The sequence below is a fragment of the Chlamydotis macqueenii genome, chromosome 6 (genome assembly GCF_036417535.1).
Source record: "Chlamydotis macqueenii isolate bChlMac1 chromosome 6, bChlMac1.mat, whole genome shotgun sequence".
Classification (NCBI taxonomy): domain Eukaryota; kingdom Metazoa; phylum Chordata; class Aves; order Otidiformes; family Otididae; genus Chlamydotis; species Chlamydotis macqueenii.
Window position 1 is genome coordinate 40,228,568 of NC_141561.1, and position 15,191 is coordinate 40,243,758.

At 45.0% G+C, this 15,191-nt stretch overlaps 1 protein-coding gene across 6 annotated transcripts in view; it reads right to left on the bottom strand.

Moving 5' to 3' along the window:
* AGAP1 (ArfGAP with GTPase domain, ankyrin repeat and PH domain 1) overlaps positions 1-15,191 on the bottom strand; it is a 334,155-nt gene that overhangs the window by 44,024 nt on the left and 274,940 nt on the right. For 2 of the 6 annotated variants that reach the window (XM_086751069.1, XM_086751067.1), the window contains one exon: positions 7,140-7,217. The exons of the other annotated variants lie outside the window; for them this stretch is intronic. In XM_086751069.1, coding sequence (XP_086607195.1) covers positions 7,140-7,217 — 78 coding nt within the window. The remainder of the gene's footprint in view (positions 1-7,139; positions 7,218-15,191) is intronic. 6 annotated transcript variants of the gene reach the window in all.

The window sequence follows — 15,191 nt, forward strand, 5'->3', positions numbered from 1 at the left end:
AACGAGTGGAATTGGGAAGGGCAGGCGCGAAGCATGAAAGGAAGGGAATAATAGAGCACGAAGTTCTGGTGAACATCAGCCATAACGGGCTTTAGAAAGAGCATTTACATTCGCTCGTCTGCTAACGATTACTTATATACCCAGAGGCACCAAACGCCTGCACTACCTTGTCACCCATGAGCACGCAAAGCTAAGCGACAAATCCAGCGCTAGCTTTAAAGACAGCCCTGCTGCTCGCTGGCAGGCATTTCCTCAACCTGCGGGACAACTGGTTGTCTTTGATAAACTCCACGCTAGCAAGGCCAGTGCCTACACTGGTTTAGTGAAGTCTCAAAAAACCAGCAGAAGGTTACTTTGCGCCTTGAGGTGAGAATAAACACAGAGCTGAAGGTTACTTCCAGGTGCACGAGCTGCATGAAGCAGTAGTTTTACTAAAAAATAGAATGACTATGATTACATAATGGAAAAAGTCATGCTTGTCAGAGCTGTCAAGTTTATGAGGAAGATGTCAGAGGACCTACGCAACAGCAAGGGAAATTGCGTTCAGTCCTGTGCGCTGTCTCCTCCAGGACAACAGTTACGGTCTTCTACGTACGCAGAAGCGGCACGGCACACGGTCAGTGGGGAGGGTACAGGGATGTAAAGAGTTAGGCACGTGTTGATGAAAACGGGGAACGATGGCAAAGGAAGAGAACATGAAAAACCGAATCCCACCTGAAGCAGCCCCCTGTAGAATACAATTCAGGAAATACATTGCTCTTAGGCTTCTCCATAACTTCTAAGTGACCAGTTTTGTACTCCTAAAGCCTTACTAAAGGAGGGTTTCCAACTGCTGACCACTAAATGTTCAGAAAACCCTTCTATAGAAATGACTTGGTGTGAGCGGCCCCAAGACACGCGTACTGTTACGGCAGGAATCCCGCAATACGCACTAACACGGCAGCTCTTTTCAGCCTCCCTCCATTTCCTGCACCTCACGTCCTTCTCCACTCACAGCTCCGCTTCAGGCTCCATCGTTCTTCTCCCTGTACCTCTCTCCCCACACATACGGTGTGTCTTTAGAGAGTCTCCCTGCACTAATCCTGCACCAGTTCATCCCAGCATTTAAGTACGAGGTGACTTTCCAGCCTTACAGTTCCTGACTTTAAAAGAAATATACGCAATCAAGACGCAGCATCATTGAATCTCCTCTTTGCCGTTAATCCTCACCACATACGCGAAGCCGGTTTGCCCAAAAAGGGCTGGTGAGAAATAAAACTCAGCAATTCAGCCAGCGTACTCTTCAAAAGCAAGGCTGAAACGGCATCCTCGCAGCAGTGCCTCTGCAAGCTCTGTTTTCCAGAGACGCCACGCAAAGTTATCCCTCTGCTCGTGGGAGACCTACGGCAGAGGACACAAACCCAACTGGGGCGCAATTCAGGAAACACCTCCAGCCGCTTCCCACGGTCGCTCTTTTATACACCAAGTCTCCTTTTCCCAAAGGAGCGGCTCCCGTGTTTCATCTCCTGACCTCTTCTGCTGTCACCAGCCGACACCGCGACAAAAGCTGGAAAGACCTTGCAGGGCCTTTGCGGCTCGGCGTGGCAAAGTCCACGTAACGCAGCTGGTGAGTCTGTCCCGGCACGGCCCCACCGCGGGTTACGAGGGCTGCGGCGTGTTTTAAGGCTGGGCTGGAAGGATATTTTCGTTTTATCAGCAAATTAGCCAAAAACTTGGTCATCGTTGATCACAAATTAAGAACACACAAGTTTACACTTTTATATCGACTGAAGCTTCACGTTTACTCCCTCAAAAGCTCAGATGAAAAGCAACCACGCCAGTTGAAGATGTGCTCAATAATACATTTGCTGCTGAAATACACCAATTTGGTTTTTTTTTTAAGCACCACTGGGAAACAAAGCAGCGACGCTCCACGTCACCCGCAGGGCGATGCCTGCAAAAGACGAACGGCGAACGTGTACGCCCTTCATCGCCGCACACACGAAAACCTGGGCAGCAGAATGGAATTGTTCACTTTCACTCTTCAGTAAAATTATAGGTTGTGCTATTTAAATCCCTGGGAGCCCAATCACAAAATTTTATTAAACAGTTTGCCACGTTTAACAGTTATTCATGGAAAGGTCCACCATAATAGTATTTTAGCCCCATCAACCTGTCGAAATCAACCTGCCCAATTACTCCAAACTACATTAATAACACCGGATATTACGCTAATTGTGTCCAGTTTCTATGCAGACGAGGTCCCGCGGGGCTAATTTTGCATCCTCAGGGGCAAGCAACTCAGCCATCAACCTGATTTCACCAGGAATCCCTCCTCATTACACAAGTCCAGGCTGTCAAACTTTTTTTTTTTTTTTTAAAAAAAAAAAGGTTAATGGGCCAATCAGTCATCAATTATTTCCTGGAAGGTCAGCAGACAAAGGGTTAAAGTGTGACGAACCAGCTGCTGGATTTCCATTTGGAAGTTATTATCAACAGGAGATGCCTACAATTTTGCTGCTGTTGTTTGTTTTGCCTATTTTTTTTTTTTTTTTTTAAGTAGGAAGGGGTGGCCAGGATGGGAAATGAACTGAAACTGTGGGATTATGATGATATGGAATCTAAAAAATAAGTGGTTGGGTTTTTTTTTTTTTTTTTTAAGAGGACCAGTGGAAGCAGGCGTGCAATCACGGATTTTAGGAAAACCACCACGCCATTTCCAAGAAGCGACATGGTACCACTGTTTCTGGGGTACATATTGTCCTCACCATCACCTTCTCACAGTAAAGTTACTGCATTTAACTCAAATTAACATTTATTTCTCTCTGCCAAACGACAGACGTTGCTACAGCCCACCCGCTTACAGAAACCGAGACACACAATTTCTCAGAAGCAAAGGATCGTGCGAGGGAAAACAAACATTTAGGCACGGTCCCACTGCCTTCCCGCCCGTGCTGTGGTACGTAACGGAGATCAGATTTAGAGAACTACACCAAAAATAACTACAGGATACAATTAGTCTGTAACTTCTTCCAGAGAACCCAATTAAGTCTTCCAAAACGTAGGGACAACCCAGGTCCAGAAGCAGTTACGCCTCTTGGTGTCCCGTAAGAACGTTTCTAAACGGTGTGCATCGATCAGTTCGTCAACAACTTCCACTTCCCACATCTTTTATCCTCAACATTAAGAATCGCACACATCGCTACCAACACCTTGCGCCAGTGGTGGGCAACCACAAGCACGGTTTGAAGTCAACAGAAGACAAGGGTCGCTTTTCGCCAGGCACTCTACAGTCAGAAATGACACCCATCCCAAAAGTTTGCTTCTAAACAAAAAAAAAATTATATTTTTCTATGGGTATAAAATAAGGACTTGACAGGCTTAAGGCATTTCCCATAGGAATACATGAATATCTTACAAGAATCAGAAATAAAACTGGATCTTCTGGCCTCCAAGCCAACCAGCCTCTTTCACAAGGCGCCAGATTGCGCATCTGCATCTTTGCCCAACGTCGTCGTCATCAGAGGAGCCTGGCGCTTGCTGCTAATTAATAGTAACTCACCGTGCACGTCTGGTGGATGATGCCACTCACGCAGGAAACGCTTCCCAGAAACAAGAAGTCAAGAGCGGGACCAAAAGACTCTCAAATACACACGGAAACATCTCCAAGAGCGGAGGTTACAGCTCGAAACCTAGTCAAGCCTGCCTCAAGGAACGCTGAGACCTATTTAAACTCCCTTTCCAACGCGTCCTCCTCCCTCGCTCAAAAATCACTTCCACTCAAGCACCCTTCCCTAATGACCCTTCATCTTTTCGAAAGGATGAGAACGGAAAACCCGCCGAGGCGCCCTAGCAACCCACGCTGGATGTTTACAACACACGATTTGTTCACAACAAAAGCACACGTTATTTATGTACTACACAACGTTAACTACCGTCACCTTTTGCCACTTGGTGTAAATTATCCCCGCAAGTTGGAGGATAAGTATGTTTATTAGCAGCCTCAATTAAGGAAATATTTGTGCCACGTCCCACTGGGCACGACTATGCTAATACTTCTCTCCCCTTTCCAAACCCAGTGTCTAAATCTAATTAGTTTTGAAAATCAACCCTATCAGGACAATATAGCTCTGCTATCGCTTGCCCACAGCTCTCGATAAAGGTTGTGTTCCACTGGAAGAATTTTTCAGCCGCACCGTTTTATATCCCTGCCCGTGAGTGCCGAACCGGTGACGAGCGGCTGCAAAATCTGTTGATACAGGAAAAATAATTCTGTATTTTAACCAATACTGCTATGATAGCAGGTAAAAGCGACTCCAGCTTGTCTTAAAACCAGAGCAGGGTTTGTTTTAGGAACACCACACTGGTACTTCATACTTTCCCCCTAGAAAATCAAAGGATTGCTCAAAGCCCGGCCACCTGCAATAAGGAGCAGGTGGGACTTTTTAATTTGGCAGTGGCTCCCTACAGAAAAAACCCCACAGAATCTGAAAACTAAGAGTTTTAGGCAAATTCTAAAATTAAAGAAAGCAATGTTTCTTGCAATCATATAAAACCAATGAAGGAACAGCGGAGGACATAGTTGTGCAACGTCCTGCTTCTCTCTGCCCTCAGAAGTTGGAGTTCTTCAGCTGTGATCTTACAGCCAGGCACCACTGTGAAGATCCTGCCCTTCCTCACTCCTCTGCGACCAGGACAGAGCCATCAGAAATGCAATATTTTTGCTATCAAACAGCCGAGAGAGAGAAGCCACCTTCGGGGAGGGCTCTCAGCTTTGCACGGTGCGCAGCAAAAGCTCAAGAGACCCCATCACGCTGAGGACCATCCACGTACCTGCTCCCGCCAAGCGTCTACAACACAACTGCAGCACCTGAGCTGCGGATTTCTCCACCGGAATCGGAGATTTTGCTACCTGGAAGCACACAGAATCCCTAAATCGTAGGAGTGGTGTTCAAAATTATTGGAGAGGCTGCTTTCCACATTGAGCTTTCAAAGACAGGACCGTCCACAACGGGAATCTTTTCGGTTTGTAAAAAGGTGTAGGTGCAATTGAGCAAGCATGTGCTGAAGACTAAAGCAGATTTGTTATTCTGGACTGTCATTTCCTATCACTGTTCTCCTTTTTGAAGGCATAATTATCTAAACGTGCGGCTTTTAATACTTACAATGCTCATTAACTCCACATTTGCATGTCTCACCAGTCCAGCTTGCGCACAAAGGCTCAAGGAACCGGCTCAGATGCAAAGCTATGGAGAACGTCGAAGATTCAGGTTTTTTTTTTTTCCCAAAATCAGATCCATTTGCCCAATTTCAGAGCTTTGTTTTGGCGATATGTCTCAAAAACCCTTTGGACCGTGGCCATCAGGCACATGGTCCCATAGGTCCATCTAGGTGCCTTCAATCCTTAGTTTGATCAGTAAGATAAAAGATTCCTCAAACCAGACAGGCCTTAAAAAATGAAATATTTCTCTGTAAAACACAAGGGAATACTTTATACAATTTCGTAACAGGTCGATATAAAATCACGAGCTTCTCAAGCAGTAAACCTGTAACAACAAACACGCCGGTGCACTGATCAGAGGGAAAATCTGGCTGGGAGATGAAAACCAGCAAAAACATAGAAAATTACAAATAATTAAAAAGTATCTACTTAGCTTCCTATTAAATGGAGGAAAAAAAAAAGCCCAAACTTATTAATGTTCAACAATCATTTCATATTTCGCACTTCATATTTGAAAAGATAACGAAAGGATCAAAGCAGTTTTGTTACTCTGAAAGGTACTAATTCCACGTGTCCGCTGAGAAATAAAACAAAATTACTTAAATTATTTAATTTAAAAAAAGCTTCCTTTGCAGTGAAATCACACTTTTGTTTCCTACGCAGGCTTGGTTTGGCAGGGAGAGCGAGGCATCCGCCAGCGACACGGCAGTAATTGCGCAAAAAAAGGACGGTGATATAAATCACCAAAGGTTAATGATCAGGATGTGAACAGAGGGACTTGTTTACAGAAATAGCACGCAATTTAAAATTTACAAGAGATTTAATGCCACCGCTTGGCAATCACTAAAATCAACAGCCCAGAAAACAGTGACATTAAGAAAAATATTACAGTTATAATCATTCCCAAATAAGTCAATTAGTGTTAGGGCACGCGCTTGCGATTACTTGACCCATTTGGTTCGCACTTAAGTGAAGAAAAAAAAAAAAAAAATTCCTTCCCTTCTCTCGAGATCACTGAGTTGTGACCTATTTTGCATTCCCTATTTCTTACACCGTCCCTCTTACACGCTGTTAGAGACGGTGGCGGAGGATTTTTTTTTTTTCCCCCCTCTCCTTGCCTGGCTTCCAAGTAATTCTGACCTTTGCCATTTGTAATAATAATAATAAAAAAAAAAAAAAAAAAGGAAGTTTATAATTGTGTTGTTCAAACGAAGGCGGAGGGGGGTGGAAAAAAAAAATAAAATTCAATGTGTTATTATACCAAAGCTATGACGGCTGTCTTGGGTGGAAAAAAAGCAATGTAAGTCAATTTGTGAACTTTGGCACCGGGCGACCTTTCGAAATACAACAATATCCAGAATTTACAAGCGAGAGTAGCGCATGCAAATGGCCCGGCACTGTCTCGCCTTCGGATTAGGGCTGCAAAGAGCGTTACGGAGAAGGCTCGCGCAAAACAAATTAAGATTGTTACTTAAATGTCACGGCACGCTATTGTGTTTGGCTACAGATCATTACACCTGATACCAGCACTTTTAAAAACTGTAATAACTCGGGAAATATTACATTGAGCGCCCACGTGTAGAAAGGGAAAATACATATAGATATATATAAAAAAAAATAAATAAAGGAAGAAAATGGGTTCCTGAAGTAATTTAAACATCACCACTCCGCGACGAGAGGGAAAGGTCAGAATTTAAGTAAGCTGAAAGGAACACGAATGGCAAAAGAAAAGGCACAAAACAAAAAGATGAAAAGACCAAGCGGCACGACTCCGCAGACAAGAGACGGAAGCACGCATGCTTTGGGCAACTTCCATTTCCAGGCCCGCGCCGGGTAAGGGAGAGACGCGAGGAGGGCGGTTTTCGGAAAAGCGGGTTAAAACATAAAAAAAAAAAGGGTAAGAGAGGAGGTGTTGGTCTAAAGCGGGTGGGTTTGTTACCTTCGGTGTTGGTGCTGCTGCTGCTGTATATATTTCGCAGGCTACCAACACGGTTTAGTTTCCAAGCTTTGCGTTTGGCTGCGTCCAGAGAGCAGAAGGGGAAGAGAAAAAAAAAAAAGAGAATAAAAATAAAGAAAAAGGAGGAGGGAAAAAATGAAAAAGGGGAGAAAAGAAACATCAAAATAGCATGTGAAGTAAAACACAAGCACAAGGCGGTTAACACGTGAAGAGCTACGCGCAGAAAACGCACGCGGGGCCGCACGGCCTCGCCGACCCTCGGATGATGCGGAAAGCGCTCATCGAGGGGTGGTTTTTAAATCTCTACAACGTGACACGATTTGACAAGATTAAATGGATCTGCTATTGGAATAGACAAAACCAGACCAGCAGAAGTAAGGAAGTATTTGTACAGAGGGTACACAAGCAGACAAAACAGCTACTGTAAAACGCAATTTAATTAATAACAAACCGCAGCCAGACCAGAGCACCGCTTCCTCCCACAGCCCGTACTGATCTCTTGGTGCCTGCGCTCACCTTTACAACACCTTTTCACATCGTCACCTTCAAAAGTTGACGTGATGACGCAACGGCCTTAAACCCTCGTAAGAACAAAGCACGTTATTTGTAGTACTGAGCTTAGAGGCATTACTTAATTATTTTGAAGAGTGTCAAGTAGACATTGATGCAGTTGATGTTTGTGGTCCTCCCTTCCCCAGGCAAATCACTGCAAATATCAAAGTCTTCGTTTGGAAAGTAAAAAAATATGTATTTATATAAAAGGCAACATCCTTGCTTTATCAGAATTGCCCCAAACGTTGAGATTCTCCAAGTTCCCAGCTGCCGTTCTACAATGAGCAGAAAATACTGCTCAAAAGCACTCCATTCCCATGCCCGTTAGGAGACAGCATGTTTTCACATTCTTTAAAATCAACACGTTTTGCCTCAAGAGTGAACTCAGGGCGTACGTACGTTCAATCAATAATACGTTTAGCCTGAGTTTCACCAGATAGGAACCGTACGAAACTATGAGTACACCAGGACACCATTGGCACCCAACAGCAACTGAAACAACAGAGATGTCCCCTCTTCTTCACCCACAGACATCTCAACATCCGAGGAGGGAACGACATATCTGCTAGAAGTGGTATCTAGAAGTGGCTTTCCAGCCACCTCAGCAGCTTACCTCATCAAGAAATGATCACAGAATCACAGAACGGTTTGGGTTGGAAGGGACCTTTAAAGCCCACCCAGTCCAAACCCCCTGCAAGGAGCAGGGACATCTCCAACCAGATCAGGTTGCTCAGAGCCCCGGCCAACCTGGCCTGGAACGTTTCCAGGGATGGGGCATCCACCACCTCTCTGGGTGGCTAGCACTGAGGCAGCACTGCTAGGTGTGCAATTACTTTGCAAAATTTGTTTTATAGGATGAAGGAAGAGATAGCTGGCGTCAGCAGCAAGTGGGTGAGCATCCAGACCTCCTCCTAAGCCACCTTTCCCAGCAGGTGACCCAGCACTCCTGCCTGCAGACGGTGGAAAGCCTTGAGTCTGTGATGAAGAAACCGCTATGGTAAATTTGGAGTAAGATCGTTCTTCCCCTCACCGCAGACGCTCCTCACCCTGTAGGACAACACGAACATCACACAACACACCAAGGATTGCAATACAACGATTTTAACGCTATACAATCAAAGGGAGGATGGGATGTCTGAGTGACATCCTTCAAAATGCATCCTGCTGAAATTAAAACAGGTAACGTTATCTGGAAGGCTGAGTCAGATCTACCTAAAAATTAAAGTCCGTCAAATTGAAAAAAAAATCTTAATTGCGTGCATCCTTCGATACAAATAATCTTCACTTTTAAGACCTGTTTAGCAAGTCCCAGCAGGTACCAGCACCTAGAGAGTCACAATTTCCCAGCAGGAAACTTGTTTTTCCTGAAAAAAAATTTACATATAAATAGGTAAAATCGAGGTTTGGCACCCCTCAGAAAGGGAAGATGGTCTCCAGTACACAAAGACCCTTTCCCAGCCCCTTTTCATTTTTCACACTTTAATGGCACGTTAGAGTACGGCCGCGTGAGCGGGAAGTGAACTCGCAGCCTGATTTTCTATTAACCTATTGATGAAATAATCCATTTTAATGTGTTAAGTGTCATGCCTTTTTCTTCTCCTTAAACAAATGGACTTTTCCGCGGTGACGCCGCGGTCCTGATACACCCGACTGTGTCCTTTCGCATCAATCGGGCTCCAGCCCGCTGCCTCCTGGTGCTCTGCTGTCTTTGAGGATTCGATAATATTATCATCGGCGGGGTTTGGACGCTGCCTCCGCGGGGTGATTGATGTGTGTGCGAACACCAGGGCCCAGCTCAGCTGTCGTACCCTGCCTGCCTTCAAAATTACACGTCGTCTACGCATTTTTGTAACCTACCAATGGGCCCTGAAGGTCATTATTTGCCTGGTTTGTCTTTGACATGGACCCGTTGGAGAGGGTCCACAGGAGGCCACGCAGATGATGAGAGGGCTGGAGCAGCTCTGCTGTGAGGCCAGGCTGGGAGAGCTGGGTCTGTTCAGCCTGGAGAAGAGGAGGCTCCGGGGAGACCTGAGAGCGGCCTCCCAGTGCCTAAAGGGGGCTGCAGGAAAGGTGGGGAGAGACTCTTCAGCAGGGCCTGGTGTGACAGGACGAGGGGTGATGGTTCCAAGACAGAGGGAGGTAGATTTGTGTTAGATATTAGGAAAAAATTTTTTACACTGAGGGTGGTGGAGCACTGTCCCAGGTTGCCCAGAGAGGTGGTGGATGCCCCATCCCTGGAAACATTCCAGGCCAGGTTGGCTGGGGCTCTGAGCAACCTGATCTGGTTGGAGATGTCCCTGCTCCTGGCAGGGGGGTTGGACTGGGTGGGCTTTGAAGGTCCCTTCCAACCCAAACCATCCTGTGATTCTATGATTCCAAATCCCGAAGAGCCAGAAGTGTTTACTAGAAGAGCCTTATCATGCTGCTTAAATCAAACGAGACACAGGACACTTGTGGTCTGACGTAAAGAAACGCTACAGACCAGCCATCGCAAACGTGTGAGGACGTGTGGCCGCAGAGCATGGAAATCGGGAAGGTCCTTGCCATGATTCTATAGGTACCAACCAGACCCACCGCGCTTGGCCAGAGGCAAGTGCGCTCCGTTATTTGCGTTTCCTAGGCCCTTATCTGCAGGTTTTTCAGTTGGAAGGCAGGGACAGTAAGGCACACGCTCCAAAGTGGAAGCTACACAGGTTATTTAACGGCTGCACAAGCCTTTGAACATCCAAACACCACTGAGAGAGCGCTAAAAACCCAATCCAAACAGAAGATACTTAAATCTAGCGGGAGGTGACTCCACATTAGATCTCTGTCCATCACAATGAAAGGGCGCTAGCAGCTTGTGGCTTCAGCCGAGGCTCTGGGAGGACATCAGCTGCAGCTGGAGACGCGGGCAAGGCGCCGGTTGCTCTGGAGTACTCTCCTTCATGAGCTGAACCTATGTGCTGCATGTGAAATAAGCTTGCTTACGCGTTTTAAATGTGGACATCTTAAACTGAGAGCAGGTACGTCGTTACACGAAAATGAAAACCAGGCTTCGGTACGGCCTTTTGTGACGACATGGAGTAACCGGGAATCAATTAAACTTCATCGCTCCCCGTTACCACGTCTCGTTGTATTCATTCAGGCAACAACTGTACATCTGTGACCAGCCCCTTGCAGACAGAATTTCTGTGTTTGCTGTCTTTAACGGAGATGCTATTTAATCTGTGTTAATGAATCTGCTTTTCCTGCCTAGTTTTGATGAGACGGGTTTCGTAGAAAACATGTTTATGATCACAAACCATTATTTCTAAAAGCAAGAGATGTTTTTACGAAGCACGCTGTGTGAACTGAGGATCCATTTGTGTGACACCTGTGAAGTTCTCTAAGACACCACACTCCACAAAACATCAGATTAACGCCCTTTGACTTGCTCAAATGCAGTTCTTGACACACTTTGAGAAGCACAAATGTGCTTTTTTTTTTTCCTCAGGAGAGTCTTAATATCTACGGTCTCACCCTAAAAATCTTCTGCCACTGCAGCGAGGAACTACAGACGTGGTAATGGCACCCCTGGTCTCCACGTGACGGAGTTCTTTGTCGATTAGACAAATAGTCCTCAGCTAGCTGATTAAAAAATGATGTGGCCGTTCGGTTGCGTGTCCAAGCCTTGTCAGCCATGTTGGATGTTAAAGCGTGCATGAATTACATCCCTGGAGTGTGCTGAACACTGCTGATTAAATGAGGCACGCCACAGCCCTCAGCATCAATTATCAGAAATAATAGGATCTTTTCACCTACGCTGGAGGAAGGGAGCTGGGGACGGAGTCGGCGTGCCACTCGCTTTCCCAGAACACCTCATCATCATCATCTGCACGACATCAATAACGCTGTCCGTTCACCTCAGGACATCTGTTTGTTTATTCTTATTGTGCAACAATTAAAGACCGAGAAGATATATGAGGAAAAACCTGCTCCCGTAGCGTAGGCCAGGGGAACGTTTGTCATATTGTATCTGAGTAACATCTATCTAGAAAATTAGGGGTATTTAAGATCTGGACGGGAGCAAACTTGACCATCAGAGGTCTATTTCAGGGACCATCTAGCTGCCACCCCGCTGGAGAATGGATTTTTCTGCCCTTCAGCCTTTCTCCTGCTCTTTCCAACTCACTCCGCACCACGCCCGGTGTCATCGGGGGCTGGACAACGGCAGACTGGGGATTTTTTTCTTTCCTGTTGGTCAGCAGAACAGCGATTCGCTCAACGGGACCACGCTCTTCCAGAAGAGGCTAGAAATGATTGCATTAAGATGCAACCCAGGAGGTTCTCACACCATGTAAACTTGTTCCCGTGACCGCGAAGGGGCTCGACGCTCTCTGTTTTACTCCACATGGAAGCAGGAATGACAAGAATTCCTCAGAAAGGGTGAAAAAAAAAAAAGACTAGGCATATGTAATATAGGACTTTTAGAAAGTAAAATAATCTGGATACATTGTGTTTCTAGATCTGACCAGTGTTAAATTTTACAATAAAAAAACCCCAGAGTGCAAGGGTCTCATAAGAACGTACCCTACTTTTCTATAATTCCCAACAAACGCTCACCGTGTATCTGTTAAACCCATTTCCAAAGTAAAACATCTTTAAATACTTGAATGTGCCTCGGAAGTTCCCAAACACCTTGGTCTAGTGCCCTGGTGTTAACAGGACATACACCCCAACAGAACCACCGCAGGAAATTACTAAAAACGCCCACTTACGAAAAGTTGCCCAGCCCAAACACAAGCAGACCTGAAAGTCTGATATAAAAAACCAAACCCCTCCCCTCCCAAACTGAAATCCTTCCCGGCGCTCTACTTGAAACCCGCCAAGCGCTCGAAAAGCAATACTTCAAATCCCATGAATAGTTAATTACGTTTGGCTTAGACTCAGCTTCGAACGTTTCAAATGCAGGGAAAAAAAATGAAAACACATCCATACTTCTACTTGTGACAGGGGAAAAAAGTTAATTAAATGTTTCTAAAAAATGCTTTTATCCCCCCCCCCCCCCGTAAGATTTCTCCATTGAAACTTCTGCACTGGGTAGAGGATCCACTAAACCATTTCAGTGCTTTTCCAATACGCTATAAACATCCGAGCCTCAAATCGACAGAAGTAAACGTTAATTGGAAACATTTTTCTCGGGTTTTCATTATCTAAAGCAGAAAATTACGGGTCTTTTACACACACACAAAAACTCTTTTCAACCACCTAGAAAAAAATTGTCTTTTAACAAAAGCTGGAAATTACGCTATCATATTTCAAAGGCAACGAAGGGTCGAAGCAGCTAATCAAAGGTATAATTATTTAATGACTGCTACTCACGCTATCTAACGGGGCCGTAATTGCCCGCCTGTGATCACCGGACCACCAGCTTCAATACTGGGAAACAAGTACTTCGCTTGTAGCGTTTCATCGACCGATTTCTGAGGGCAGTTCCTCCAGTTGGGTTGACTTCACGAGGCTCGTTGAGTTATTACGGAATTAGGGAAGCAGTTTGTCACCCTGCCTCCACTTTTTTTGCACACGCTTGTACTAGAAAACTGAGCAAAACCGCAGAGGAAAACAAAATATTTCCCTGAGAAAATACGATTGTCAAAATCGTCAATTTTTTTTTCACTTTTAATGCCACACCGCAGTTTTCTGTCAACTCGAGCTGACCCCACTGTAGTAATCCAAATGTAAAAAACACCCAAAATGTGCTTCTTGCAAATTGTATTTTTTCTCTTAATTGCTTTTTAGTATTTATTGTCCACATTAATCCACTCCAGACAGGTGGAGCAGCACGCAAGCAGACCTTCTTGCCTCTGATCCCCTGTTTATATCACGTCTTTTACAACTGGAAACACGAGAAAAATAACCCATCATCGTCATGTATTAATTACCAGAGCTATCCAGAAGCCAAGCAAGTGTACAGTGCGTGTTGGCTGATTTTTGGTTTAATAAAAGAGCTGCTTGTGTCATTACATCTTAGCATCCAACGCTAAATGTGAACTACATGATTACACTTTTATGATAATAAATTGTTTTTTTTTTTTTTTTGGCAACACAAGTAGATTTGATACAAGATATTGGACCCTCTGGAATTTCACAGATATTTGAATTCCTATCCAATTATCTAGTCAACATCTTGATTTCATGATCAGCTTCATGCCTGTAATTAGCATCGTTGGAGCTCAAGTGACATCACCACCTGGGATGCCACTCTCACAGCCAAGACACGGCGAGGAAGCCACCCTTCTCCACTTTGCACCTTATGGCCAAACACGACTCCAGGATGAAAAGGGACACCGACCCAGACCTGATCACACCGCTACACCTGGCCATAATCAGATTTGCAACAACAAACCCTGTTTGATGTGACATCAAAACCACTTGGCTTTTGAGCTCCTTACTGGGAAGGCCACCGTTATACAATGTAAAAGGCAGCACTGTTAAAAACAACCCAACGTATTTTGAAGGAGAGCAGGGAAAAGCATCGTGCGGTGGAAACTGAGTGTGGGGGAAGCATCTGGGACACAAAAGAGCGGAAGATTAGAGGAACAAGAGCGGGACACACGGGGGACGCATATTATTTGCCACCAGCCTACCTCCTCTCTGCTGTTTAGACCCAGTATTGACTCGGAGAAAAGCGACAACGCTTCCGCGGAGAACCACTACTTTTACGGCATGATGGATTTATTCTTTTTTCGGACCATCGGTTTCATCTACGGCTAGGGAGAGGACAATCTTGCCCGTTATAGGCCGATAAACAAGGAGCATTTAAATCCATTAACCAGAGCCGCATTGTTCTGCACCCTTCTCCCTCTGAACAAAAAGCTGCCACGTTTTGTTGACAGTGCCAGCAATTACTGTCAAGAAAACAGCTACAGAACAACAGAAAGAGCTGTTTCTGCTCAAAGGAGCTACATCCTCACTGCTCACTTTTAAAAAATACAGTCAATGCGGGCATCTTGAAATTTCCCCAGGATCTGGCCGTTGCTTTTTCACGAAATTTCTTTTCCAATGTACATTAGGTGCCAGAGTGGAAATATCGCAAGCTAAAAATAAAACATACTACAATAAAATACTATCATCGGGCTGAATTAAAGCCCAAAAGAGCATCTTTGTTTTCTCAAGTGGTAGAAAACTGTAACTTCCTCGAAGATAAAAAAATATTTACGCGTGAAGGAGGATGGAAGGGGCTCTCTGCACGACCAAATGTGCTTCACAGCAACTTCTGTCAAGGTGTCTTAAAAGAAACAAAGCAAAGCTGAGCCGGCACGCAGGCAGCAGGGAGCACCAATATTTGTGCAATTCTTAGAGCTCTCATCTCCTTGAGATTTTCTTTTTGTAGATACAGATAATGAAGAATTAGATTTTTCCAAAGACTGAGTATATTGCTCATCTTGGATTTATTTCGTTCAACATTCAACAAAATGAGCTTAAAATGCTCAGGGAGACTTCCCACTACCCTCATTGTTA